We start from the raw sequence: 27,671 nt of genomic DNA, 5'->3' as shown, positions 1-27,671 counted from the left end.
TACCACAATCCTAATGCTCGAGACTAATATGCAAAAGTTAACAAAAGTCAGTTTGACTAAAAATGATTTCCATAATTTATACATGATTATTATATCGTTTAGATATCGTCGTTTTGTATTTAAATATTTTTAAAAGATTTAATAGAATAAATAATATAATTCATTTATTAATAAAATTTTATATAATAATATACTTTTATTTATCTTAAGTAATAAAGTTTATTTAATATCATAAAAATATTGTAATAGGTTTTAATAAGGTAAATATATTATTTGTATTATATATTTATTTGATAAAATAACATTGATAATAATAATAAGTAAAAATTGTATTATTTTGTATTAATAATTATTATTATTCTACTAATAACAATAACAATATTTTTATTTATGAAAATGGTGTTATAACAATATGATAATTCTTATTAAAATAATAATTTTTGTAAAGATTATATTTTTAATATTAATAATAATTCTTTTAATAATAATAGTGATAAAAATGATAATTTTATCTAAATCAATATCTTTAAATTTCATCATGATACTCATACTCATTATTTCCTAGTCAATTTGTTAATAGCTTTCAAATCGTCTTTTATATCGCGTTCTTTTTAATGATAATAATAGTAATCATAATAATTAAGTGTTACTAATATTAGTTTTAATTATAAAATACTGGTAATAATAAATTTTATGATAATGATAATACTAATGACTATTTTAATGATAATAATAATAATACTAACTATAACTTTAATGATAGTAACGATAGTAATAAAAATAACAATGTTTAATGATAATACTTTTTATTGATAATTATAATAACAATAATAATAATAATAATAATAATAATAATAATAATAATAATAATAATAATAATAATAATAATAATAATAATAATAATAATAATAATAATAATAATAATAATAATAATAATAATAATAATAATTGGATAAAAATTAGAACGGCGATATTAACGACGATAATAATAATTATTTTTAATTATAATACAAAAAATCAATTGACAATAACTTCTAATCCGTTCATCAAATTCATTCAATATCTAAATGAAAAGTTTATAGTTTTTCGATAGATTTCCAACGACATGCATATCTTATGCCTTATCTTAACCGCATATGTAACTAATTCAGGATTCAACATAACATATCTAATGGCAATCATATCTACTCGAGCACTAGTCAGGGATACACTAATAATAATAATAATAATAATAATAATAATAATAATAATAATAATAATGGAAATAAAAAATAAGAGATTATACCCTTTGAAAAATGCTTTTATAAAAAGATTTGCCCATGACGGGGCTCGAACCCAAAACCTCTCGTTGCACGCAAACACTCTTAACCGCCATGCTATCTGTTTCTTTCAGTTGTAATTACATCATTAAATTTATATAACCCGCATTATTTCAATTTCCATTTTCTCTCATCTTACCACCACCTCTATTATATTTCACGTCCCAAAAAAAAAAAAATATAAACATCCCGTCTCACATAAATATGGAACCTCGGCCCAACAGCAAGTATCGGTCCAACATGGCAGCCCAACAGAGTTTTTGATATATTTCGGCCCAACAAATTTCTATTGTTTTTGGCCCGACAGAAACAGAAAAGCAACGGCCCAATACACATTGAATTCTCGGTTCAAATCAAGAAGAAAAAAAAATCACGGCTCACTATCTTTGTGTTTAGAAATTTGTGACTGCAACATGTCATTATCCACTCATCATATTATAACTTTTATTAACTCCACTACTCAAGTGGGGATACTTTTGTTTTGTGATTGTCGGTGTAAAAAAAATAGAAAAAGGAAACAACCACATTTATCAATGATTAAAGAGAAGTAGGTTTAAGTAATAAAATCAAACGAGGTTTTTCTAGTGTTCCAATTCCCCTTTATATATACTCCGCCCGTCACCTCCAAGAAACTGTCGTTGCAGTTAAGTAATAATGGTGTTGGTGTTTAAAAGGTGGTGACGGAAGAAGGAAGGTGGTGGTCGTTGTTTATAGGGTGACGTGTGGTGATGATTGTTGAGAAAAGTGATGGACATGGTGTTGGACAGAAACAGAAGTAAAGGTAGTAGTTGGTGATGGTTAGCAATTGAAAGAAAACAGAAAGTCGAGCTGCAAGGTGTATTATGGTGATCATGTAATAGTTTCAACATGGATGGTGATTGTGTGATGCTCGAAACAGAAACAGAAATATGAAAATAGTGGTTCACGAAAATATAGAAGAAATGGAAAGATAGAAATTGCACCGGTTGTTATGGTGAGTTCTTGAGCGGTTTAAATGATTGACGGTGAAGAATGGAAGAAGAAATAATACTCTTAAATGTGATCTTGTGTTTGATTTTGATGTATGTTTTTCTTGCATATATGCATATGTACCGTAATACATATATTCATTGAGTAGGATGGTGGTGATGTTGATAGGAAACAAGAAACATTGACAAAAATCTCCACTAAATATTTGATTGTAATCAAGTCAGGAAAAGAAAAGAAAAAGACAAGTGAGGTGTTTGTGTGAATATGAATTATGTACCGCAAATATAGGTATGGATATATACTCAGTTATAATAATCAAATGAAGGGAAAAGAAAAACAAAAAAAAAAAAAATTTAAACAGTAATTCAATCATAATTTCAAATAGATACAGTGAAGTTTGGTTTATGCTACCGACAAATAGTTTTATTAGGGTTAGTATTTCGTGCCTCGTTGTTTAAACAGTAACGGATAAAAATATAAAATAAAAATCCCATATTTTTAGATTGGATCTATTAATTATTTTACTCATTATAGTATAAAATTCAATCATTAGTAACTCCCTGTCCACTCCCCTTCCTGGGTAAAATATGAAAATTGTTGAAATTTATTAACTAGCTCCTAAATATATTTTTTAATAAGCTTAAAACTTATCTAACTCATTTTCGGATTGCCGTTTATTTTATAATCACATAAGTTCGAATTTAACTTGCTTAATAACGATCGAAACATCAAACGAGTATTACAATTATTTAATATTTATTTTTAATATACTTTTGTTTATATATAAATATATTTTTAAATAATAATTATTATAATATCATATTTCATAACAACAACATTTAATATTTCAAATTATACTTTCAATTATTATTTATATATATATACACATATCTATTTACAAATAGTTGTTCGTGAATCGTCAGGAATGGTCGAAGGATAATTGATTACATGAATATAAATTTCAAAATTTTCGAGATTCAATATTACAGACTTTGCTTATCGTGTCGGAAACATATAAAGATTAAGTTTAAATTTGGTCGAAAATTCCCGGGTAATCACATATTTTGAGTAGGGCCTTTCAAATGTTGGTCCTATTCATATTTGTACATTTCGTTTGCTATAATATATATATATATATATATATATATATATATATATATATATATATATATATATATATATATATATATATATATATATATATATATATATATATATATATATATATGTGATATTCCGTCTTGCTTTTCAAAAAAAAAAAAATATATATATATATAAAAATAAAAAAATCCCTATTCTTGAATTCATCACTTACAATTTTGCATTCAGTCGTTTTGTATCAATCAAATCCACCATCACTTATTTTTCTCTCTTATTATTTGCAGACACAGCCTAGTTGATTAAGGAGAAGACAATTGAGCACGTTAGAGAGTATCTAGCGCGCTTGATGAGTACAACGGTAAGAGAAGTGCAGCCATAATTCGGAGGAAGGTAAAATGTGTTGAAAGTGATGAGCAAAGAGACGTGAAGTAAACTAGTTGCTTCTGGTATGCTACTTATCATCATGATGATCAAGTGTCATGCACGTGTTTACTTGTTAGAATATTTAGATAATGAAAAAACTCATAGATCAACTACTTTCTAACATTAAAATTATATTTGTGTATAACATTTTATTTTCATAATATCTATTTTCATTCTTAGTTATTTTAAAAATTCCGTCGTTTGTGAGTAAACAATGTGTAATTTACAGGTCTTTTTTATCGGTTAACAATCGCTGAAATGTTCTTATATCTTTGGAGACCTAATAGCACCGGTAAAGAGAAAATTCCCTACTTACAAAAATACCATTAAAATTAAGAAGAGAACACTTTGCAAAAAATAAAAATGTTTGACGAAAGAAAGCAAAATTACCAAACCGTGAACAATAAACATAATGGCACCATGTTGCAAAAGAAAAGAATAACCGATTGGTCATAAAAAGTATATACGGTAATAATACATATTCTAAGATGTAGTACTTTGGTGATTCTAATGAGATTCTTCTAATACTTAGCTATTAGGTTGTAGCCGACTGAAGATTATGACTTTCTCACTATGTAGAAAGGAAGGCCGGAAGTTTGAATTCTTTGAGCATTAAAAAACCCCTCATGGTCACAAAGGTTCACCATACACGATGCCGAACAATTTTCAAAGCATGTTGTCGACTTGTCGCCTCAAGATTAGGCGGTTTACAAAGCAAGTCGGAAACTTGAGCAGTCGAGCTCAAAAAGAACCAAAAAAATATAAAATACTAGTCTATATTGCTTTAATGTTTTAATATTTTTTAATGTTTTAATATTCGGATCTTGATTATTTAAGTATAAAAGTGCATTAGTGTCACACAAGTGAGACAAATCTTGGGGCATAAATCTCTATCTTCCTTCAAATCCTCATGGTCCAACCCACATGATTTTCAAGCCATGATTTCCAAAGCAGGAAGAAAGATCAATTGTACATTACTCCTCCGTATACATAGCTCCGTACAAGTATTAATGCATAAAGAGCATACCAGTACCATTATTTAGGCCACTCCCTATCGTAATTAAACTATTCATCCTCTTAACCTTCCACATCAGCGCCACATCAACACCAATATCCTATAACTAACTCATAACTAAACACTCCATATCATGGCTAAAACAATACTCCTCTTAATATACAACGTACAAGCAATAAAGCATCAAGTCCAACAATAAAAAGCACTGGGATCCGCAATTCCTATAACTCATCCGTTAAATCTATGGTGAAAGCGGGTAATTAACGTGGGTAACTAAGTGGTCTGATAATGAGCGGATAATGAGCGGGTAAATAATTATAGGTGGTCTGATTTTATTCATACACTCACGTATAGTACTGTTGAAATGTTTGTCGTTTAGGTATATAAAACTGGGCCCCACCTGTACAAGCTGACACGCAATGAAGTCATCAAACTCATGTTCTTGAAAACTTGCATCTCCACACTTCACCACCTTCCTCCTCTCTATTTCTCTCTCTATATCCACCGTTGATCCTCTCTCTCCACCGTGTCTCTATCTCTCCAAAAGCTGTAAAAATGTCATCGTTTTAACTAAAAATCAGATACCCAATTCATATCTCTCAAAACCCAGCTAGATTTAACCATTTTTAAAGAAACCCATAAAAATCCAAAAATCTTTTTGCCTAAATTGATATAGATAGTATACAGTATACCCTACATGTAAAGTTTCAATCTTTTTAGCGAAGCTGAAATACCCCATCCACTAATCTCAAAACCCAACTAGATTTCACCATTTTTAAAGAAACCCAGAAAAAGTCGCATTTTTTTGGGGTCTAATTTGGTTAAAAATCAGTCAAAATACATAGTAAAAATGTTATATTTTTAGCCAAACTCAACTACCCTGTTCATATCTTTCAAATCCCAGCTAGCTTTCCCCACCTTTAAAGAAACCCAAAAAAACCCACAAATTTGTGCAACTAAATTGATTACAAATTGTATAAATTAATGTAACCGCAGAGTACATATAAATTCATGATTTGGGTCTTCACCGGAATGTTATAACGGCGGTGAGGTGACAAATGGGTTGTGTAATTTCTAATCTCAGTGCCAAATTCGCCTTCTTTCCACCGTCTCCGGCGACTTATCAGATCAAGAAACGAGACGATGGTAAGTTAACAGCTATTTACACATCCACATCCATACCGCTGACGTCAGCAACCGGGAGCGTTGATAACGGTGGCGGTGGTTGTACGGTTGATGTGTTGTCACTACAAACTAGAAGAGGCAACAAGATTGTAGCTTTTTATCTTAAAAATCCATATGCAAGACTTACTCTATTATATTCGCATGGTAATGCTGCTGATTTGGGTCAACTGTTTGACTTATTTGTTCAACTCAAAGCAAATCTCAGAGTCAATCTTATGGGGTCAGTTTTTTCTTCTATGTTTCTTACCTAACTTTTGATTTGTTTTAATGTTCCCACAAATATTAGCATTAGCTTATAAATACCACTGTAGTTCAATTTTACCTTTTAGTAAGGCTAATCATAATTATTTGTCGAATCTTTGCAGTTGTGATTTATGTGTATGGTGTTTGGTTTTGATCTTATTTAGTTTTATGCGATTCCTAATTCAATGGGTTTTTTTTTATTAGATTTGATACAAAATTAAGTTTTGTTCTCTATATAGATATGGATGTATAGATGCTCTGTGTGCTATCAAAGTAGCACCATCATGATCTTGTTAAGCTTTTTATTTTTATAAAAGTTCCTTAATATGGATATATAAGTGATTATTGTGTTTATCAATAAAAAAATTTTCCTTTTTAATTTTTAGATTTGCTTTGATCCCTTATGGTAATGGTAATTGGTAATGTATTATTGTGTTTTGTTGAAAAAAAATATTGTGAAACATATGTGATCAATGAATATCACATATGTATTTGCAAATTTTGTGATTAAAGTATGTTCTTTTCTAGTTCGCAATCTTTTTGGTATCCATTGATGTTTTCATATCGTTATAAACTATACTATATTATATTAGTAATAGTAAATAGTAATTAGTACAGAGTAATTAGTATACTATATTAGTAATTAGTAAATAGTAAATAGTATAGAGTAATTAGTATTGATTATGAACCTGAACGTAATCTCTTTACCATGTTAAGTCGATAACGGACAACTCAATATCAGTGGCGGATCTAGGATTCGTAGTCACTTGTGTCACTAGTGAAAAGTACAAAAAAATTTAGGTGTCAAACAAAAAAATTTACACTATCCTATCCAGTGGTATCACTAGTTAAATGCCCCAAAAAAATTTCCACTGCATCGCGTATTTCAGTGGTAGCCCGTGCTACCATTGGAGTGTAAATAGGTTCGTCCTTGCTCAATATAGAATGGAGAATTTACCATTTTTTTCATGATGAGATGGTTTTGGATTTTAGGTTTTCTTCCCTTCTTTAGGATGTATATCCACCCAACAATGATTTATTTTATATTTCTATTCGTATGATTGTCTTAAGTATACCCGACATTTGAGACTCATACTTTCAACTTTGGGTCAAATGGGTCAAGCTTTCGGGTCAGTTTGGTCTTGAAATAAATTAGGCATGTATTGTAAACCAAAACTTAAGAAAAGGTCTAGTAAGTTTTTCTTCAACATATTGGGTATTATACAAAATATAAAAGAACTGGTCAAATGAGTATCAAATTCTAAAGTTCAATATATATAGACAGGTCTAATGGGTCTTGTGAATGGGTTAAATGGGTCGAGCATAACAAGAGTCATCAGTCAATCATTTATGAAAGTATTAATGGTTATATCAATTATTATGTATATTAATATTTTCTTATATATATAATATAATATAATAAATGTTAATAATAAACGTAAAAAATCAAATGTAAAAGTATATGACCAGTTCCACCTATTTGACCCATTACCCGTTTCGACCTGTTACCAACCGAGCCAACTTGATCCGCTTGGACCTGTTTAATTTTTTCACCCGTTTGACCCATAACCCATTTCAGCCCAAAGCCGTCTTGACCCGTTACCCAAACCGACCCAACCTGACCCGTTTGCGAGGTATAGTTTTAAGTAGTTTGGTCACAACTAAACTTTCAAAGTTGTTCCATCTCTGTAGATTAAGAATAAACATTTCAAGATTTTAAGGCTTGCTTACATTTAAAACTCATTACAGGCTAAGCGGTAGATATAGATTTGTATAACTAACAAATAACCTGTAAAAGTTAATTAGTGCTACCACCACAAAACTAATCGAGGTTGTTTTCATGCTACCGATGTGATTACTGTAATGTTATGTGTTCCATAAATCATATTCCCACTTTCATGAAGTTTTCGGGTAGGTTAAAAACATGGGGGAAAAGTGAAAATGTAAAACTTTATAATATTTTTTGCTTATTTAATTACTTGGTTATAAAGTGAACGTTTTTCCCTGCTCAGCTACCCTGAAAAAAGGTATTTAAAAAAAAAAAAAAAAACCATAAATGGCTGATGAATCTTGATAGAGATTGTGATGTTTGTACTGTTTGCTACATCTGCCAATTTAGAGTTTTACTTTTTTGGTTAATTATTGGAGGTGGAATTTTGGCAGGCATGTTTTTTACTTGCAATACTGTTCTTGTTTGTGCTTGATATTACTTCCTGAAAACATGGCTTTCTCACAACTTTCAGGTTTCTTTTATTTTGTACAAATTTTTTTTTTTTTTTGGTGTTTGAATTTTAGGCTCAATTTAATACAGTTCGATAAATTTCAAATCAATGTTTGATATGAGTAATATAACTCTGCTCTTGATGTCTCCCTTTTTTAACAGATACGATTATTCAGGGTATGGAGCATCAACTGGGAAGGTAAATCAATCAACCTCATTATCGTTTTCTATGTAATAGTACTTATTATTCAGGGTATGGAGGGTTAATTCGGTTAATAATTTGTATATGTGTTTTTCATTTTGCGATTTTTAGCCAAGTGAGCTTAATACATACGCAGACATAGAGGCAGTATACGAGTGTCTTGAAACCGAGTATGGAGTCAGCCAGGAAGACTTGATTCTATATGGACAGTCGGTCGGAAGTGGGCCCACATTACACCTGGCTTCTAAATTACCGAGGTTAAGAGGTGTCGTTTTACACAGTGCCATTCTTTCTGGTCTTCGTGTCGTCTGCCATGTCAACTGCAGATTTTGCTTCGACATTTACAAGGTAAAATATGATGGTCCATGTATATTGAATTTTTAGTTTTACAAGTTGTTAGTTATCTGATTTACTAGCTACTTAACTCATATTTTTCTTCTCCTAAAATACTAAGATTGAAATTGAATGAATAATATAGAACTAAACCTCTATGGACTTATTATTCGAGTATCATTACTATTTGCATGCTTGATTAATGAATTATAAATTATAAAAACTACTTATATTATATATTCAACGAATTATTCTTATCATTGCAAGGTACTAACGATCTTATTATTTGCAGAATGTTAATAAAATTCGGAAGGTGAAAAGTCCCACACTCGTGATACACGTAAGTTTATTGCCTTCATGTCTTAAAAGAAACTACGCTGTGTCTTAGAGTTTTATGCGCCTATGCTATATTCTAATTATAAACTAAATTTGTAAGTGACTACATACTGATAAGCTAAGTTAGATGGGCTAAAATGGTAGTAATAATAATAATTACATTAATAAACGTCCATCTTTGACCATGATTGAACAGGGTAGATTTCGTGAAATAACCATTAAAGGACCACTCTCAATTCCTTCCCATGATTGATTTTAATTTATCGCCAATTATTAAATCACGAGAAATCATCGATTGATCTTGGTTATATTGTCTGGATTTTGTTAACGATAGCCCTTGGGGCTTTCGTTAACGCGCTTTAAACAGTTGTACATAACGCTTACTTATTGATTGAGTGGTGGCGGTTACATATACGCACAATTGTTTAAAACGTGTTAATGACAACCCTAAGTGTCGTCCTTAGCAAAATCCATTTTAGATTTGGTTTTGAGTTCTTGAATTATTATGATGCTCCTACATCCCCTATGCTCTTGTACATACAATCTTTCTATATACTGTATATTGTATCTCTCTAGGGTTGACATTGGTTTTGTTCCTCGATGTAAACATAACAGGGTACAGAAGATGATATCGTAAATTGGCTACACGGAAATCGACTATGGAAGATGTCCAAGGACCCTTATGAACCGCTATGGATCAAAGGAGGTGGGCATTGCAACTTAGAATTGTACCCAGACTACATCCGACACCTTTACAAATTCATTTATGATATGGAAACCATGACCACAAAAACCCGACTTATGAAGATCAAACAGAAGCTTCAGTTACCCAAAAAGTCAAACCCTGGAAAGTCAACAGCTGACTGTTCTTGTTGTTGTATAAAAGTCAGGCAGCCAAGCTGCCCAGAATGTCCAAAACCCTCGTGCCCGAAATGTTGTGGCCTGCCAAGTTGTCTGGAATGTTTACGACCTAGCTGCAGTTGTGGCTGCAGTTGTTTGAACTGGAAAGGTTGCTGTTGCTGGTGGTCAAAACCGAAATGCCCAGATGTAAAGTTACCTAAATGCCCTTCTTGTTTCAGATCTGGATGTGGTTGCTTTACATGTTTATGCAAGTGTGTTCGGTGGTGGTGTTGTTAACATAGGCTGGAGGGTATACATGTTTTAGATAAGGAGATGTTATAAGCATAATTCAACTGTTTGTATAGATTTTTTTTATCGAGTGCCTGAAAATGGCCAAACAGTAAGGATTTAGTGTTTGGATGGTAATTTGTTCTTTAATTTTTTTCCTTATTTTTCAAGATGCATTCAAAAAATGTTAGTGAGACCGTTATCTTGTAACGAAAATGAAACCATTAACTAGTAGAAAAACAAGCATGATGGTTATTTTGTCAAAATTAGAAAATATACAAGTAAATCGGTTTGCTTTGTAATCAAGTCATATACAAACCATCTTAGAACTTTGATTATTGTTCATATTCATAAGTAGTTTTGAACCAAGTTCCATCACTACAAAGAATGCTACTGCTTGTCCAGCTGGCGACAGACGTTCATGATGATCAAACTCTCAGCTCTTCTGTCTTTCGCAATTTTGATTGCTTTTCAGGTTAGCCAATTTATGCTTCATTGTTTCTGCATGCTGGCTTAAAAGACCCCCTGAAATTGTAGTACCATATAAACTTTAGCTATTATGAAAGTTACAATGTGCATACTTTAAAATTCGCATTATGGTTGCTTTTACACTTGGATGAATTGATTTCTTTTGTATAGTAGTATTAATAACTACTGTATAAGGGAATAACATTGCATCAAGATTGTGCACGTATTCTTCCAATTTCTGAACTTTAAATTTTCACTCAAATGATTTTTTAGTAATCGAGTGGGCCCATTTTGATGGCATCTGTGATACTAACTTGTTAATATAAAAAAGGTAGAAGGCTTTCCCTATTCGGGCTAACCGGGAGGGCGAGTAATCCGACCCCTATACTCTGATATAGGCAGCCCAGCAGGATTACTCGAGATTCGAACCTGAGACCTCTTGCAAGGCACTCATAGCCCCAACCACTAGGCTATTTAGTGATGGTTTATGACTTGTTAATATGAATAGATTATATGTTCCGTATGGGGGCATATCAGGCTAGAAACAAGAAAACTAATGCTTATAAAAAAATAACCGACTGATGGTTTTACCTGGTCGTGATATAAGGTGAATACGAGAACGAGGTCCTTCAAGCATCCAACTAACTTCATCCAGCATTCTAACTTCCTTGTTAAGTGTAGCCATCACATCAGATTTCAAGGCTGCATTGCAACACTAGATCAAATAACTTTTGTAACATCCTTGTTTATAACATCTATCATTCCAAAAAGAAGGAACTAGTTCTTTCTAACAATATAAAATTTGGTAAGAAGTTTTATTGTTTGCAGCTTTGTATATATATAAAAAATGTGAAAATTATGAAAGATCAGGTGTCTCGCATGATAAATTGCATGTGTTGTAGCTCATGTGGTAGTGTCCTGCCTCTCTTAGCGAGAGGTCAAGAGTTTAGTCCCCTGGGTGATCCCGAACTGCTGTTCAAAATAAATAAAGTATACTAACCCCTCCATTTTCTTTATTAGCCGCCATAAGTCAATACTAAACGCACAATGCAATTACCACTTCCTTTTTAACAATTCTACCACCAACACTTTCGTAAATAGTATACCAAGTCGTACCTTTTGACATACTTGATTATTTTTCCATAGTAAGTATATCGTGTACTACAATCAATATATATTTTCAAGAAATTAGTTCAAGTGACATTTAAGTCAAGTAGATGAAAGGCAGGAAGCATAACTTTAATGATGCAAAATATACTTCTACAGAATATAAAGTTTAAACCTTGATAAGCACCCTACACACAATGTAACCAATTGGTTCCAAAAGTATATAATATAATACAACTATTTAAATAGCCTTCTCAATATCAAATTATCAACCCTAGCATTTTTTAAATAAAAAATAGACAATGTTTTACTAGCACATCTACAACTATAATAATCAATCATATAGTTAATGTTACTCATATACAATCAATTTCAGTTTTGATGTTAGAACCAGCACGTTTAACCTCTATAAAGTCGAAATTCAAATGCATGAGTGAATATAAAAACAGAATATAAAAAATATTAGTTACTCGGACGAACAAATTTCATGAAATTAAACATCGAAATAAATCAAATGAAAAAGTTAGGGTTTTAAAACCTCTAAGAGCCTCATCTTTCCGATCTTGGATAGTGATAAGATCCGTTGAAAACTGGACCTCATCGGCCGCTAGGGACGATGACATCACGTTTGCTCCTATAATCGCCGTCGTCGATATGGACGATCTGGCCGGTGATGACGTCAGTGAACTGTTGCTCATTCTAAATTGAATTGAAATTGAATTTTGGGTAAAAAATTTCTATCAGAACTCGTTAGGCAGTTCTGTTATAATATAATATATTACAGGTTGTGTCCCTTATCCTTTTAATAACTGCATTATACACCCCTCTAAAGTGATGGTCGCGTAATGTATTTGAAACATTTTATGTTTAAGGTATTGTATTTATATTTATATATAATATATAATATTAATATATAAATATATAAATATATATAAACTTAATTTTTTTATTTTTTTTTTTAAAAGCAAGATAATTCCATTCATTTGAGAAAAAGAATACAACGAAGTGATACGTCCACACGAAACACAGTTAGGGTGTAAAGGTTGCAACACACCCAACTATATATATCTAAAAATCCAAGTAATAGAAGGGTTAGAGTGTCAATTGAGCCAATCAAAAAATTTCCCTTTGATTCTACACGAGATCTATTCGAACGATTTCACTTGTATTTCATTTAAAATCACCGGAGCACACCAACTTTTATTTTGAAAGACCTTCATATTTCGATTCTTCCATAGTAATATGCACACACTCACTCGACGGCTTGCAAATTTTTTCGTTTCTTCCATATATGATTTTCCATGAAGAGAATCGGTACCGTTTGAAGAGACATAATTATCAAAGTTCAACCACTTAAAAACTCGATTCAAACTATCAAAAGTGAGGCTACAATTAAATAACGACTGTTCAACCGATTCAAGATCGTCATCACAAGTCGGGCATCGAACGTTATGAAAATCGATGCATCTTTTGTCAAGCTCGATCCGAACCGGAATTCTTTTCTTCAAAGCACTCCACACGAAAATTTTGAGTTTTTTAGGCATAAGATTGTTCCTCAACGTTTTATGCGATGATTGGTTAGGAGTATCGAGTAACTTAGAGTCTATAAGATATGATAACCTTCTAATTGATAAGAGCCCATTGTCTGCGAGCGCCCATTTTCATGATTCTTGAGCATTAAAATCAAAGGAGATTGAACGAACCAAATTTTCTAATTCCAATAATTCAGTCGTTGTACGACTCGTAGGGTCCCGAAGTCAACCCCACAAAAATATAACAGAGCCGAGAGCTGCTGAACTAGACTGAATTAGACCACCTGCTAAACTTAATTTAATTGATTGTAAAGCGAGTAGTCGCTCTTGGCCACGGAGGTTCGCCTGCAATGACTCCGGACAGCTCGTAAAGCGAATAGTCTTCCTGAAATTAGTGAGTTCGAAAAAATAAGTTGGATAGCCGGAGGCTAAAGAAAAAGAAAAAAGCCGCTATTACCAACCTTTTAATTAAAATAGCCACTTTGATACCGTACCAATCACCATTTTTTCAGAGAGCTAAGAAGATATTCGGTCGAAAGGAAAAATGACACACCAAACCTTTTCTTAAACGTTATTATGTACAAGGTTTGCAAACCTAGCCAAACAAGACCGCAAACTTTAGGGTTTAACACAAAAACAAGCCATTAATCCATCGCTCTCAATTTCCCCCAGAAAAGAGATGGGGAAAATATCTAAAGAACACAAACATGAAATTCCTAATTGTTCATCAGACAATATATTCAAATCCCTTTTCGATCTTCATATTCAAGAACCCAATAACCCATCATCACAAGATTCGATCTTTTCTGATTCAAATCCCTTTCGAAGTAAACCCACCAACGAATCACAAAGACTTCAACAAATTCTTCATCTAGACATTGATAGTCCACAAAAAGATGACACAAATAAACCCAGTTCTTCAAATAAGTTGCTGATCAAACGAAAAAGAAATCCCAAAAATATTGATTCTGATGATTCTGACATTGAATTAGAGGTCAAGAAATCAAACGTGGGTGTTCAAGAAAGCGATAAAGTTTCAAACTTTGATGTGGAAAAGAAGAAAAAGAAGAAAAGAAAGAGGGATGAAGTTGAAGCAGAATATGAAGAAAGAAAGTATGGAGGGGTGGATTTGGAACTTAAAGAAGTTGAGGGTGGTAAAGTGAAAGTTGGGGAGAAGAGGAAGGTGTTGGATAAAAGTGAAGAAGATTTGCTTGTTCCAAAAGAAGGTTTTGATGATGAAGAAAAGCTGTTAAGAACTGTGTTTGTTGGTAATCTGCCATTGAAAGTGAAGAAGAAAGCATTGTTGAAAGAGTTTAGTCGATTTGGTGATATCGATTCGATTAGGCTCCGGTCTATTCCTTTATTAGATGTGTGGGGTTTTGCTCAATGTTCTTATTGATTTTGAATTAATTGTTATGTGTATGTGTATGTATGTGTAAATGTGTAATTTATGTTACTATTTTTGTTTGTTACAGGACAAGACTCCAAGGAAAGGTGCTATACTTAAGAAACAAATCAATGATGCTGTTGACAGGTTTTGTTAATATATTGATTAAGTTTTTTCTTGTTGATTCGCTGCCCGTGTAGTTAAATTACACACACACATATATATATATATATATATATATATATATATATATATATATATATATATATATATATATATATATATATATTTTAGTGGAGAAAAGTATTTAGTATATGATATGGTTTTGTATCAAATGTGAATTCATTGGTGAATGCAGGGTGAATGCATACATTGTATTTAAGACAGAAGATTCTGCTCAAGCTTCTCTGTCGCATAATATGGCGGTTGTAAGTATTTTTAATGATAGTTTAATGTTGTTATCTGACAGTTAAGATGGAATTTTTGTTATTAGCATATACATTTGGTAGTCATGAAGAGCAGGTTAACTTAATGAGCTATGGAAACCTTGAATGGCTCCTTAGTTTGGTTATTTTCATTTAAACTTTTGTAATCAGTTTGACCGTTTATACGGGCATTCAGCCCCCTTTAGTAATTTTATCATCTGTGTGATATTATTTGTGTAGGTGGGTGGGAATCATATTCATGTCGACAGAGCTTGCCCACCTCGTAAAAAGTTGAAAGGAGAGAACGCTTCACTTTATGACAGCAAAAGGACCGTGTTTATTGGTAACCTTCCATTTGATGTGAAGGTAAATATTTTATGCATAGTTTTTAATATATGTTTGTGATTAGTTTGTTTGTTATTAGACTGAACTTGGTTCTGATTTTTAGGACGAAGAGCTTTATTTATTGTTTAGTGGCTTTAACAATCTGAAAGACTGCATCGAGGCAATTCGAGTGGTCAGAGATCCTGGTACGAGCATGGGAAAGGGTATTGCTTATGTCTTGTTTAAAACAAGGGTATGTCTACACACACTTATATCTACTGTGTCTTAATGTTTTTGATCTTTATCGTATAAGTTGACCCTATATTTTCTCACTAAAATTGAATAATAGTTGTCAATTATCATGTACCAAAGAATCTGAAAATGTTTTTTATTTTTTTTTGGTATCCTAAGAAAGTGAAGAACTTTGTTTTTGGTAAGACTCCGAGTTATTATTACAGTGTTTTTTTTGTTCTTTTATAAATTACTTGGGAGTTATTGATTAGAATTAACGAAACTTATTTGTTTCGCCTTTTCATTTGATGGTTTTTTATTGAAGGTTTGATTTGATTTGATTTGATTTGATTTGATATGTAGCTAAATTTACTTGAAATGTTTTTCAACCACCTAAATTGCTAAATGACAAAATGGATTTGGTTCAAGATGGGATTTTTTTTTGGATTTGGGTCGAAAGCAGGCTGGGTTGGATTGCCCTCAACACTTTCATCTTAACATTTTGAACTATATAAAGACTTAGTATTTCAAGTCTGATTGTCAAGTCGATATTATACGATATTGTAATAACTAAATTACATTTTGGGAGAATTTTTAACGTGTTTGACCCATTTCCCTATAATTTTACGTCTATTACTTTTTTGACCTGATAGAGATGAAACATACCTTGAATTCACCATGTGTATTCGATACACTTCTAAATACACGTGAAAGAACTTTGTGAACTATAAAAACGTATTTCATTTCATTGATAGTTGTAATTTAACATCTCCAAACATCTAAACTCTCTGTAATTTCATATCTCTTAATTGATTCATATTTACAACATACAACGAGGATATATATAGACCCGGGATACAAGACCTGACTGCCCAATAAATGCACCAACCCAACTAACTACATTAATTGCACCGTCTCAGCTAACTACATTAGTTGCACCGACTACCTACTAACATTAAATGTGTATACGTATGTCTTATGTATTGTAACACTCCCCCTCAAGTTGGAGCATAGATATTGATCATGCCCAGCTTGTCACAAAACTGTCAGATGCAATTTCTAGGTAATGCTTTGGTGAATAAGTCAGCCAATTGTTCATTACTTTTGATATGAGGTGTTTGAATAATTCCTTCTTCTAACTTTTCTCGAGTAAAATGACAGTCAACTTCAATATGTTTGGTCCTTTCATGGAAGACGGGGTTGCTTGCAATATGAATGGCTGCTTTGTTATCACACCACAAATTCATTGGTTCGGACTGAGCAAAACCAATCTCGCTAAGAAGGTTACGAACCCAAATAAGTTCACAAGTTGTCTGGGTCATGGCTCGATACTCGGATTCCGCACTTGAACGAGATACCACATTTTGTTTCTTACTTTTCCAAGATACAAGATTTCCTCCAACGAAGACACAATAACCAGTTGTAGACCGTTTAGTTGCAGGATCACCATTATAATCAGCATCAGAAAATCCCTCGATAGTGTGATGACCATGATTCTGGTATAAAAGACCACGACCAGGTGTACCTTTTAAGTACTTTAAGATGTGAGTGACAGCATCCCAATGTGAGGTTCTCGGAGATGACAAGAACTGACTAACAACACTAAAGCAATATCAGGACGGGTGAGTGTAAGATAATTTAGCTTGCCGACAATCCTTCTATATTTTTCTGGGTTCATAAGAAGTTCTCCTTCGTCAGTTTTTAACTTTATACTAGATATCATTGGTGTTTCACAAGTTTTTGCGTTAATCATCCCAGAATCACTGAGCACATTAAGACAATACTTTCTCTGAGATAAGAAAATACCTCTTTTATTTCGAGAGACTTCAATACCGAGAAAATATTTCAAAGGAACAAGGTCCTTCGTTTGAAATTGAGTACTTAAGAATGTTTTTAACCTGTGAATTCCTTCTTTATCACTCCCAGTAATTACAATATCATCCACATAAACAACAAGCAAGATGCACCCAGAGTTTGATGAAGCAAAGAATACAGAGTGATCATATGCACTTCTTCTTAGGCTAAAGTTTCTAACTACCGCATTGAATTTTCCGAACCAGGCACGAGGAGATTGCTTCAAACCGTAAATTGCTTTTCGTAATTTGCATACTTTACCAGACTCCCCCTGAGCAACAAACCCAGGTGGTTGCTCCATATAGACTTCTTCTTGCAAATCTCCATGTAAAAATGCATTCTTCACATCAAGTTGGTGAAGTGTCCATTGATATGTAGCAGCTAAAGAAATGAATAATCTGATAGATGTGAGTTTAGCAATAGGAGAAAAGGTTTTAGAATAATCCACCCCATATGTGTGAGCATATCCCTTAGCAACTAAACGAGCTTTCAACCGTGCCAAAGAACCATCAGGATTAACCTTTACCGTGAAGACCCACTTACAACCAATTGCCTTTTTAGAAACAGGTAAGTTAACTAATGCCCAAGTGCCATTATGATCGAGTGCATTCATTTCCTCAATCATAGCAGCACGCCATCCAGAATGAGCCAAAGCTTCACCAACAGTTTTCGGAATGGAGACAGAGTCTAAAGTGGCAACAAAAGCACGAGAAGAGACGAACAATTTATCATAAGAGACAAAGGAAGCAATAGGATAAGTACACTTACGTTTACCTTTTCGAAGAGCAATCGATATATCAGAATCAGAATCGGAAGATTGAGTATCATGAATATCACTAGATACATTACTTGGTGACTCACCGGGAGGATCTACCGACGATGACTGTGGCTCAGGAGCGGGCACTGATGTAGCACGGGGACGTCGACTGTATATATATTGAAAATGGTCAGTTTGTTCTGATGGTGTGGGATCTGGTGTGGGATCTGGTGTGGGATATTGTATGGGATTTGGTGTGGGAACTGGTGTAGGTACAACATATGCCAGTAAGTCATCACTTTCCTGATGATTGCGAGAGGTGGACATCGGAAAGAAAGGTAACTTTTCTTCAAATGTGACATCTCGAGAAACAACATAACATTGAAGAGTAGGGGAAAAACATCTGTAACCTTTCTGAAGACGAGAATATCCAAGAAACACACATTTGATGGACTTAGGATCTAATTTAGTGAGGTGAGGTTGAGTGTCCCGAACAAAACAAGTACTACCAAAAATCTTTGGCTCAATCGGAAATAAAGATTTCGTGGGAAACAAGACTGAATACGGAATATCATCATTAAGGACAGTGGATGGCATTCGATTTATAAGGAAACATGCAGTTGAAACAGCGTCAGCCCAAAATGGTTTTGGAACATTCATTTGAAATAAAAGTGCTCGAGCTACTTCAAAAAGATGTCGATTCTTTCGTTCTGCAACCCCATTTTGGGCTGGTGTGTCAACACAAGATGACTCGTGAAGGATACCATTCTGAAGCATATATGACGAAAATGATTCAGAAAGAAATTCTTTAGCATTATCACTTCTTAAAGTTTGAACCGGAAACTGAAATTGCGTTTTTATTTCAGTAACAAATGAGCAAAAGTGAGTAAATACTTCGGAAAGACTTTTCATCAAGTGAAGCCAGGTAACACGAGAATAATCATCAATGAAGGTAACAAAGTACTTAAAACCGGGTTTGGAAGTAACTGAACATGGTCCCCAAACATCAGAGTGAACCAATTCAAATGGAGCTGAAGCTCGTTTATTGACTCTAGGAGGTAAGTGGATTCGATGGTGTTTAGCAAACTGACATGACTCACAATATAGAGACGATAAATTAGAAAATTCAGGACATAATTTCTTCATACTCTGAAGAGAAGGATGTCCCAACCTACAATGCATCTCATAAGGGGATGATGACTTAGAGCATACGAAAGAGCGTGGTATTTTAGTTTCAGGTTCAAGTATGTATAGGCCATCAGATACTCTTCCTTTACCAATAATCTGCTTTGTCGATAGATCCTGGAAGACACAACAATCAGGATAGAGTAAAGCAACACAATTCAAATCTCGAGTAATTTTGCTAGTGGACAACAAATTAAATGAGAAGTTTGGTAGACTTAAAACCGATGACAACAAAATAGATGGGGTAAGATTGACTGTACCGAAACCAAGGACAGGAGAGGTAGTACCATTTGCAATTGTGACATGAGATGGTTGTGATTTAAAATCGGAGAAAAGATGATGATTACCTGTCATGTGATCTGAAGCACCAGAATCGATGACCCATTTAGAGGCCGATGATAATAGGCATGTATTAAACTTACCTGATTCAGCAAAAGCAGCAAATGGTGTCGCGAGTTTTACGGATCCTTTCAATTGAACGTATTCTTTATATTCCTCCGCAGAGATAGTAAATGTGGAAGAACATTTCACTTGTGATGAGAGTTTATTTTCATTACCCATGATTACTTGTAATGACCATATATAAAAAGGAGCAAGTATGTACGGATATAATATAAGCTTGAAAAATAACCAAATCAAAATTCCACCAAATCCATAAACACCCGACATATCCATATCCGTATCCGTAATATGCATCAAACTGGAAGCAAAAATAGCAGCCACTAAAAAACCAATCTTTTTTTTTTTTCAACCAACACACCTTTTTTTCTTTTGTTTCTTTATCGTGACCAATCAAAAACAAGAGGTGTGGCCACTTAATTGTCTAACCTCTTTATTCAGAAAATTCCACCAACTTGACAAGCTTTTAAATGATTTTGTTTCCACCAGAAGATTGTCCAACCTTTTAAATGTTTCTTTATTTTCGATTTTTTTTTTCATCAAACTCAAACAAACAGGACTATATATATATATATAATATTTAGATCAAAGTTTAATCAGAAACCAACCCTTAAAACTGATGGCAGATCAAATAGCCCCAAATATACCCAAATACACAGTCGATCATCAAACTCAAAGTTATCGAATAGACCAGCAGACACCAGGAACTTGGTCAAAATTTCAAGACAAACTTACTGGAAGATAAACGGCGGCGAAGTGAGTACTCACAAACTTGAATTGCACTGTCTAGGGTGCCTTTTTCTCAATGTTACACACTCGCGGGTGTAATTTCTAACAAGTACTCACCGGGTACTTTCAGACAGACAATCACTAGGACTCACAAGGGAACTAGCATACTGAAACTTGAAGAACACTCACATGGGTGCTCACGCAAACCGAACCGATTTTGGTGACTTGAAAGGACTCAACAATCACTCTCCGGGGTGATTTGAAAGTAGCAGCGGCGGTGGATGGTTGTACTCGCAGGGTACAACGATGGACTTAACTTTCACAGGTAAATCACTCTAACTGGGTGATTCTTCGTCTCTGACTAAGCACTCTCGTGGGTGCTTCTTGATGGCAGTCGGTGGTGGTGGGATTGTACTCACGGGGAACAATCCCTAAACTACGAAACCCTCACAGGCACGCTCTGATACCATGTAATTTAACATCTCCAAACATCTAAACTCTGTAATTTCATCTCTCTTAATTGATTCATATTTACAACATACAACGAGGATATATATAGACCCGAGATACAAGACCTGACTGCCCAATAAATGCACCAACCCAACTAACTACATTAATTGCACCGTCTCAACTAACTACATTAATTGCACCGACTACCTACTAACATTAAATGTGTATACGTATGTCTTATGTATTGTAACAATAGTAAAGGGAAAATAGACAATTCGAACCTAGGTTTTGTTTAAGTCCAAATACAAGTATTGTAACGCTTTATATATTTGCAGGAAGCAGCCAATACAGTTGTTAGAAAACATCTAAAGATTCGAGACCGGGAGTTAAGGTTATCTCATGCCATGAAGGCAAACCTAACACCATTGAAACGGAAGGATTCATCATCTGCCGCTAGTAACAGCTCTTCTAAAAAGGCCGCTGTGGGTGGTGGTGGCGGTGATACATCGTACCAGGGGATTCAGGCCACCAAAGCTGGCGGCCATAAGAAGTTTGCCACAAGAATCAATAAAAACAACACGAGTGAATCGAGAAGTGACCGTGTGGTGAAGAAAAAAGTGCGTTCAGATAAGAGGCCGTCAGTTGCTGCTAGAAAGGCGGCAGCAAATGCCGATAGAACTGGCGGCAGTGGCGGTGGAGGTATTAAACGCAAGTCGGAAAGCCGTACACCACAGAGTAATGGCCGAAACAAGAAACCTAGGAAATTCAGATAGGTGTGCTATAATGGTATGTTACAGCCAGGGTACCTTGTATACACTTTATGTTAATTAAAAGGATTATAAATTGACACAATGTTATAAGCTTATCAAAGTTGAATTTTATATTTACTTTTTTTTTTTTTTGGTTGCATGTTATGAATTGATTTGTTATTTTATTAAAGACACACAGAGTAATGGCCGAAACAAGAAACGTAGGAAATTCAAATAGGTGTGCTATAATTGTATGTTACAGCCAGGGTACTTTGCATACACTTTATGTTAAAAGGATTATAAATTGACACAATGTTATAAGCTTATCGAAGTTTAATTTTATATTTTCTTTTTTTTGTTGCATGTTATGAATTGATTTGCTATTTTATTAAAGACACACTCTCCTAGTAAGAAACTAGGATGGGAAAAACACAAACGATTACAACAAGTTTATAATGGCTTAATAAGCCATTCATTCCAATGAGGGTTACATATACTTCTACCGCGAAGCCAATTAAATGACAATTCTTGATCGAATCGAATAATCTCTTTTTTTAATCTCAGGGGGAGTCGAATAAAATGCTATTACGGAACCTCTATACATGTCATACCAAATAAACAATAATCACGTACAAACAAGTTTCAAACTCAGTGTTGCACTGACAAGTATCGAACTAGTTTAACCATGTATTCCACGAGTCGAACACCAGAACATCCACATCGATCCAAACCCGTATCTTTTACCATAACTCCGTGGCAACCGTACAACCAAAGTATAACCTGTTGTGATTGGTTGAAATACAAATTGGACACTTGAAATGGGACGTCTCAAAATATTAATGTGAACTTTAAATGGGACGGAAAGAGTATTTATTTGTGAAAAAATGAAATAAATTAAATCCTACAACTTTGTCGTGAAAGAAATCAAAAAGGAACAATACAAGGACATCCACCACGCAACAAAACTAAAATAAACTAAACTACCAACCAAACAAATGACGAATCTATCAAGACAAAAAAATAAACCTACGAAAAACATACAACCACTAAAAATCTACCAAGAAAGAACACAAAAGAGAAATTAAGATCAAACCCACACCTCTAAGAACCGAAAGAGTCATCTCCACCAAACAACTTGTCCATACTTCTGCCGAATTTCTCCACCTCAGCGTTGACTTTCATATTCTTTGCAACCGGATTGATGATCATGCCTTCCACTTTAGCGAATCTAATGACTTTTCCCGAACAAGAAGAGAAAGAAAACTCCATATCAGCTCCCATCGAAACATCCTCCACATTAACACGTTCGTCAGTAGCAGCTCCTTGATCGTCATCGAGATCCCTCAAAGGTATCTCAATTGAGGATTTTTGTGGCAACATGTTTCTTGATGCATTATTATTACACTTTGATCCACCAAAACTAATGCAACAATGTCATTGATGCAATAAAATGTAAAAAGATGAAACTTGATGGCATATATTAACATCTTTTTCCTGGACAGTTTTTGCAAAATGCTGGTTATAAAAATAAAAATCCTCAATTGTGAAGCACAGTTTGTCATCGAACCAATCTATGGATATCCTATATTATGAAGAAAAATCGACGAATGAGAAATCAACCATGATTCTATAAACGCAACAAAGACTGGAATAACGGTGCATCTAAGATTAACAAGTTCGACAGCTGACGACTTATTATTAGTCTTTACTTTTGACACTGTCACATAAATTGAAATAAAGAAAAGAAAAAAAAAACCTACATTACAACAAAAGAATACAAGTCATAAAACATACGACTGATTCCTTCACTGGATATTCTAAACAGAACCCGAGCTCCAAGTTCATGTTAGATCTGTACACGTTTCAAACACGCCAATAGGCTTGTTCTGATAGATCATACTCGTCCCCTGTTGCATGCAGCTGAAACACTAAGAAGGTTTGTTCTTGTTGGTTATCAATGTAGGTGTAATTGATATGAGACCTATCAGAAATAAGGTGCCTATTGAGTGTATGTCGTACAGGTCCCCAATCGACCGTAGTTCACCAAGAGCTATTCCAGCCTGTCAACATATAATCAAGTTAGAATAAAAAATAAAAAAAATAATAATAAGAAAAAACCCACCGGAAATAACAAAAGGACTACACGAGCAAAAATGGGCAGAACATGATTACAAAATTACATATTATTACGATACAGATCTAAATTCTAGTTACTATGATGATTTTTTGGTATCTAAATCGGGTGATATGCAACTCATATGACCATTTAACACTTTAGGAACAAAATATATCATGAATCAACTCATAAACAGGGTGTAATTTCAAACTCTAAAAGGACCAACTTATAAAAACCATCAAATTCACAGCAAGTTCCTCATATAGAAAATGAATAATGCTTTACTTCTTATATCCAAAAATGAATCATAGTAAACTTGGTATTAACTTAAAGTTTGCTACTAATTTTACCCTAAGAATCAGAAAATAATCTTTTAATTATAATTTAAAGAACATATTACATAAAGTTCAGGTGCTTAATGGTTAAGAGATAGTTTCAGCTCTGAATGGTTCAACACTGAATGTTGAACCATTCAACACCATCTGTCATTCAGAGGTCAGAAACAAACGCGCTGAATGCTGAATGGTTCAGCATTCAGCACTGAACCATACCATTAAGAGGTAAACAAACGCACCCTTATTAATTAACCAATATGCCCACGACAGGGCTTGAACCTCCAACCTCACCTCTTTGGTTGAAAGGCTCCTCGAATACCGCTAGGCTATAAGCCCTTTGGTCTGATTACGACCTAATAGGTTAAATGTTTAGGAAAATACCCTGACGGTTACATAAGCAGCAGGAATAAGCCCGATGGAAGTTGCCAACAAGAAAATATGATACGGTACGTTAACTATTGGCGAGGCAACGTTAATGAACGTATTTGGCAAAGTTGGAGTCACTCTAAGGAAAAGCATGTAATTCAGCAGTCCACTTCGCCTTTTTGCCACCTACGTAAATTAATAAAAAAAAAATCAAATATACACCTTCATTATATAAATAGATACATATTGTAGTATAAAAATTGAATTAGACATGCTTTTCATCTTACCTGATCTTGGAAGAAAACCAGCTTATCGGGCCAAAGAGACAAAATAAGGGGCCGGCCTATCAATTTTGATAAAAAGTAGCAAGAAGATGCACCGGCAGTGGCGGCAAAAACGACGAGTGCTACTCCTTTAAAGACCCCAAAAAGGGATCCTGCAAGTAATGACATAAATACGGTTCCAGGAATCATAAATGTTTGCATGAAGATGTAGACTGTGCAATACCCGACCAGAACTTGCATTGTGTAATCACTTGTATAGCTCTCTAGATGGTCTCTGTAAATGCATTAACAAATTACTTTCGGAAATTAGATTTACGTCATGACTCTTAAATGCTTCATGGAATTCATTATTTATAGTTATACCATGATAAGCTTTTACAGAAACACCATTAAAGGTAATAATAATAAGTTTAAACAAACATCATGACACCTCTTTAAACTATATATATAGAATGAAAAGAAATATTGATGTCTGATAGTAATTCTATACTGACTATAATAATCAGAAAATCACATTCATAGTTAAGCTTTTTCAACATAATCACATTTCACATTATTATTATGAATTCAAAGGCAATAATCACTTTAAAGGCACCCTAGAATCCAAAAATATAATGAAGTGTAATATTAGTTTATGAGAAATTAAAATATTGTCCTTCATTCATCAGGTTACTAAGGGTATATTTGATTGCCTCTTAATTGTTCATCATTAGATTTTGAACCATTCAGCATTCAGTACGTTTGTTTGTGACATATGAATGACAAATGATCCTGAACAATTCAACAATCCGTATAACCACCATTGAGAGTTGAAATACTCTGTCAACCATTAAGCACCTCCATTTGATTTTATATTCTCCTTAAATTATATCCAAAACACTTATTAAACAGTTATATTCTTTTACTTATTCATTTACAAGGTTACTAAATAAATTTTACATCAATCATAGATTTCATTTAGTATGATTATCAGACAGCTTATTGTCGTTCAAAACCAATTTCAATCAAAACTTCTAAATCATTCAAATTTTGAACCATTTTTAATCATTATGTTTTATCAAACGCAACCTAAGTTAATTATCACATGGAACAAAAAACAAATATTAAACAAACATTTAGACCGAATGTAAATGAATTAGGTATAAATCTAACTACAAGATATTCGAGATACATCAAAAGTATAATACATACATAAGTGTTATTTCTGTAGCTACAAATTTCACTATAAATCAGGATATGGTAATAATAGACATAAAAGTTAACAGTTTTTGGACCTAAACAAGATATAGCAATCTAGATCAATTAGCATAGAAAAATATCGTAATTTCATTATTTTATAACATGCAATATCAAGAAAGTAGAAACTTTGTAAACCTAGAAATGAAACCCAACAAAAATGTTTAATTTTGCAGATAACCCCATTATACAAAACACAATAAAAAAACAATTTATTTATTTTTAAATTGTATGTGAAAATATAATAATGCAATTTCACACCTGAGAATATGGAGATCTTCAATAGTTTTTGGGAGTTTAAGGAAACTGTAATCAGATTCCGGTAGGGTTAGGTAAACGCCGGCGAGACCAACGGCGAAACACAAAACGACGCCGGATGCACCAGCCATTTCAAGAAAGGTTAATGGGAACTTTGATGATGCTGATTTTTTAATTTGTTTCCCATTTTTGATATTATCATCATTTGATCTCACAAGCTGTTCCTGTTCCATCCTATCTAAATTCTTGTTATGTGTTTCTGTTTTAAATACAAAAGAAAGACATAGAAAACGTGAAAATTAATATAATAATTGTAACAGATTATGAAATAATGAATGTTTGATGAGAATAATTGATACAAAACACAACCTAAAAGTAGTGAGTTGAAGGCAAGAAATTTGAAGGAGAAAGAAGAAGAAACCTTCTTTCTGGATTTGTTTTCAAGACCTTCTATCTCACTAAATCCAAAATTCAATTAATTAAACAATTTGTTAATTTATTTTTATATTTATTATTAAAAAAAATAAAAGCGTGCACTCCATTTTTTTTTCGTAAAGCATGTACCATTTTGTTTTCTAGATTTTTTCTATGCCCGGCAAACCGGTCAAGTTGGATCGGTTTGGGTAACGGGTCAAAATAGTTTTGGGTTGAAATGAGTCATAGGTCAAACGGGTCAATTTTTTAAACGGGTCAAAATGGATCAGGTTGGGTTGGTATGGGTAACGGGTCGAAACGGGTCACATGTCAGTTGGGTCAAATGGGTCAAATGGGTTACGTCGCTTTTTTTTTTTTTTTACATTTATTACATTATTTTAGTTATTTTTATTTATTATATATACACGAGAACTATTAATATACATAATAAATGATATAACCATGAATGCTTTCATAATTTTTTGATAGATGAGACTTTTTGTGCTTGACCCATTTGACCCATTCACAAAACCCATTTGACCCATTTCTATTTATTGATCTTTGAGTATTGATACCCATTAGACCCGTTC

The 27,671-nt window shown here is 33.3% G+C and overlaps 4 protein-coding genes across 4 annotated transcripts; 2 read left to right on the top strand and 2 right to left on the bottom strand.

Annotated features, from left to right (window-relative positions):
* The first annotated feature begins 5,616 nt into the window (after positions 1-5,616).
* LOC139855601 (uncharacterized) lies at positions 5,617-10,690 on the top strand. The gene is made up of 5 exons (XM_071844840.1): positions 5,617-6,232; positions 8,639-8,675; positions 8,790-9,026; positions 9,304-9,351; positions 9,963-10,690. The coding sequence occupies exons 1-5, from the start codon at positions 5,886-5,888 to the stop codon at positions 10,482-10,484; spliced, it is 1,191 nt and encodes a 396-aa protein (XP_071700941.1). The 5' UTR covers positions 5,617-5,885; the 3' UTR covers positions 10,485-10,690.
* LOC139855600 (protein SAMBA) lies at positions 10,691-12,759 on the bottom strand. The gene is made up of 3 exons (XM_071844839.1): positions 12,589-12,759; positions 11,535-11,645; positions 10,691-11,000 (listed from the first exon to the last, which is right to left on the bottom strand). Exons 1-3 carry the CDS (start codon positions 12,746-12,748, stop codon positions 10,912-10,914), a joined length of 360 nt encoding a protein of 119 aa, XP_071700940.1. The 5' UTR covers positions 12,749-12,759; the 3' UTR covers positions 10,691-10,911.
* A 1,354-nt stretch (positions 12,760-14,113) lies between these two features.
* On the top strand, positions 14,114-22,398 carry LOC139852051 (uncharacterized). The gene is made up of 6 exons (XM_071841266.1): positions 14,114-14,951; positions 15,058-15,116; positions 15,328-15,397; positions 15,635-15,760; positions 15,843-15,971; positions 21,659-22,398. The coding sequence occupies exons 1-6, from the start codon at positions 14,262-14,264 to the stop codon at positions 22,094-22,096; spliced, it is 1,512 nt and encodes a 503-aa protein (XP_071697367.1). The 5' UTR covers positions 14,114-14,261; the 3' UTR covers positions 22,097-22,398.
* A 1,298-nt stretch (positions 22,399-23,696) lies between these two features.
* LOC139852580 (uncharacterized membrane protein At4g09580-like) lies at positions 23,697-27,125 on the bottom strand. The gene is made up of 5 exons (XM_071841883.1): positions 27,037-27,125; positions 26,671-26,926; positions 25,177-25,447; positions 24,905-25,075; positions 23,697-24,132 (listed from the first exon to the last, which is right to left on the bottom strand). The coding sequence occupies exons 2-5, from the start codon at positions 26,898-26,900 to the stop codon at positions 24,001-24,003; spliced, it is 804 nt and encodes a 267-aa protein (XP_071697984.1). The 5' UTR covers positions 26,901-26,926; positions 27,037-27,125; the 3' UTR covers positions 23,697-24,000.
* Between the last annotated feature and the right edge of the window lie 546 nt (positions 27,126-27,671).

Source organism: Rutidosis leptorrhynchoides, chromosome 6 (genome assembly GCF_046630445.1).
Source record: "Rutidosis leptorrhynchoides isolate AG116_Rl617_1_P2 chromosome 6, CSIRO_AGI_Rlap_v1, whole genome shotgun sequence".
Lineage (NCBI taxonomy): Eukaryota > Viridiplantae > Streptophyta > Magnoliopsida > Asterales > Asteraceae > Rutidosis > Rutidosis leptorrhynchoides.
Note: the sequence above shows the minus strand (reverse complement) of the source record. Positions and strands in the feature narration are given on the sequence as shown.